Raw genomic sequence first — 1,278 nt, 5'->3', positions numbered from 1 at the left:
ATTCAAAAAAAAAAAACAGACACACACACACACACACACACACACACACACATAAATTAATACAATAATAGTTAAAGGCACAATATGTAATTTTCGCCGTTAGAGGGCGCGTATTCAAAATAAACAAATAGACAGGCGTAGATTGATGACGCATTGACTGAGTGTGGAATCATGGGAGTTGTGGTCTTCATCCCCACAGCCGATGCAATCCGACGGGACTCGGGCAGAAATCATGTTCATGGATGAGCATGAGCTAATGATTTATTAACATGGTAGAATGAAGCAGGGTGAGGCTGAAAGCCGTCGAAGCGAAACGAGGCCGCTGAACGAACGCGACCCATGGCTCGAAAGCAGCTGAGCTTTTATTATGCCTTAGTCGACCGCTTCCGCTCCTTCCGGTCGTGTGTATGGGGAAAAAAAGCAGGGCTGTTTTATCATATTAGATACATTTGAAAGTTCTGTTATAATGCTACTCTGTGCGGTCGTCACCGGTCTATTAAAATGCACAACATATTAAAGCGTGTTTGGTGTTTCCATGTTTTCTACAAAACAACAAAAAAAAAAAATGGGGGTGTTATTTTGTCATTGGCAGGCGACACAGTGACACTATAGACACGGTCCATGTCTAGTTAAAATTACTTATTTCTCTGGATTTAAACATTCTTCGAAACATTTGGGATAATGTAAGTACACAAGTCAGCAAAATATATAACACCGTTCTAGTGGTTTTTGGATATTTTAGTAAAAAAATCTTACATATTGTGCCTTTAATATAATAACTTCTGTGTTGTAGCTGCTGGACTGCTTTGTGATCCCGGTTCTGATGCTGCTCTCGTGGATCTTCTTGAAAACTCGCTACAGACCATTGCATTTTATAGCTGTGGCTGTGTGCTTGCTTGGAGTCGGTGCTATGGTAGGAGCAGATCTGCTGGCAGGGAGAGACCAAGGCTCAAGTAAGTACGGTACTTTATAATAGGGGGCAAAAAGGGGCATAATCTAATTACACCTTGATTATGCTTTATAGATATTCTTTTGTTTTGCTTCTCATTAAACATTTGCCAAATCATGAGGGTATTTTATTCCTGTTACAAAAGATAAGATTATATAAATCTTAAATGTATAAATCTTATATAGCAGCCATATCACCCTGTAGCCCAAGACTGGTTGCCCAATGAAGCTAAGCAGGGTTGAGCCTGGTCAGTACCTGGATGGGAGACCTCCTGAGAAAACTAGGTTGCTGTTGGAGGTGTTAGTGAGGCCAGCAGGGGGTGCTCACCC

General features: G+C 41.2%; 1 protein-coding gene across 1 annotated transcript in view; it reads left to right on the top strand.

Moving 5' to 3' along the window:
• The window catches only part of LOC107706531 (solute carrier family 35 member F2-like), an 11,098-nt gene that overhangs the window by 5,678 nt on the left and 4,142 nt on the right, over positions 1-1,278 (top strand). The window contains exon 5 of the mRNA XM_016510277.1: positions 794-953. Coding sequence (XP_016365763.1) covers positions 794-953 — 160 coding nt within the window. The remainder of the gene's footprint in view (positions 1-793; positions 954-1,278) is intronic.

This window comes from Sinocyclocheilus rhinocerous, unplaced genomic scaffold, assembly GCF_001515625.1.
Source record: "Sinocyclocheilus rhinocerous isolate Xijiao unplaced genomic scaffold, SAMN03320098_v1.1 scaffold1405, whole genome shotgun sequence".
In the NCBI taxonomy this organism is placed as follows: Eukaryota; Metazoa; Chordata; class Actinopteri; order Cypriniformes; family Cyprinidae; genus Sinocyclocheilus; species Sinocyclocheilus rhinocerous.
This window is presented reverse-complemented; position numbering and strand designations above follow the sequence as displayed.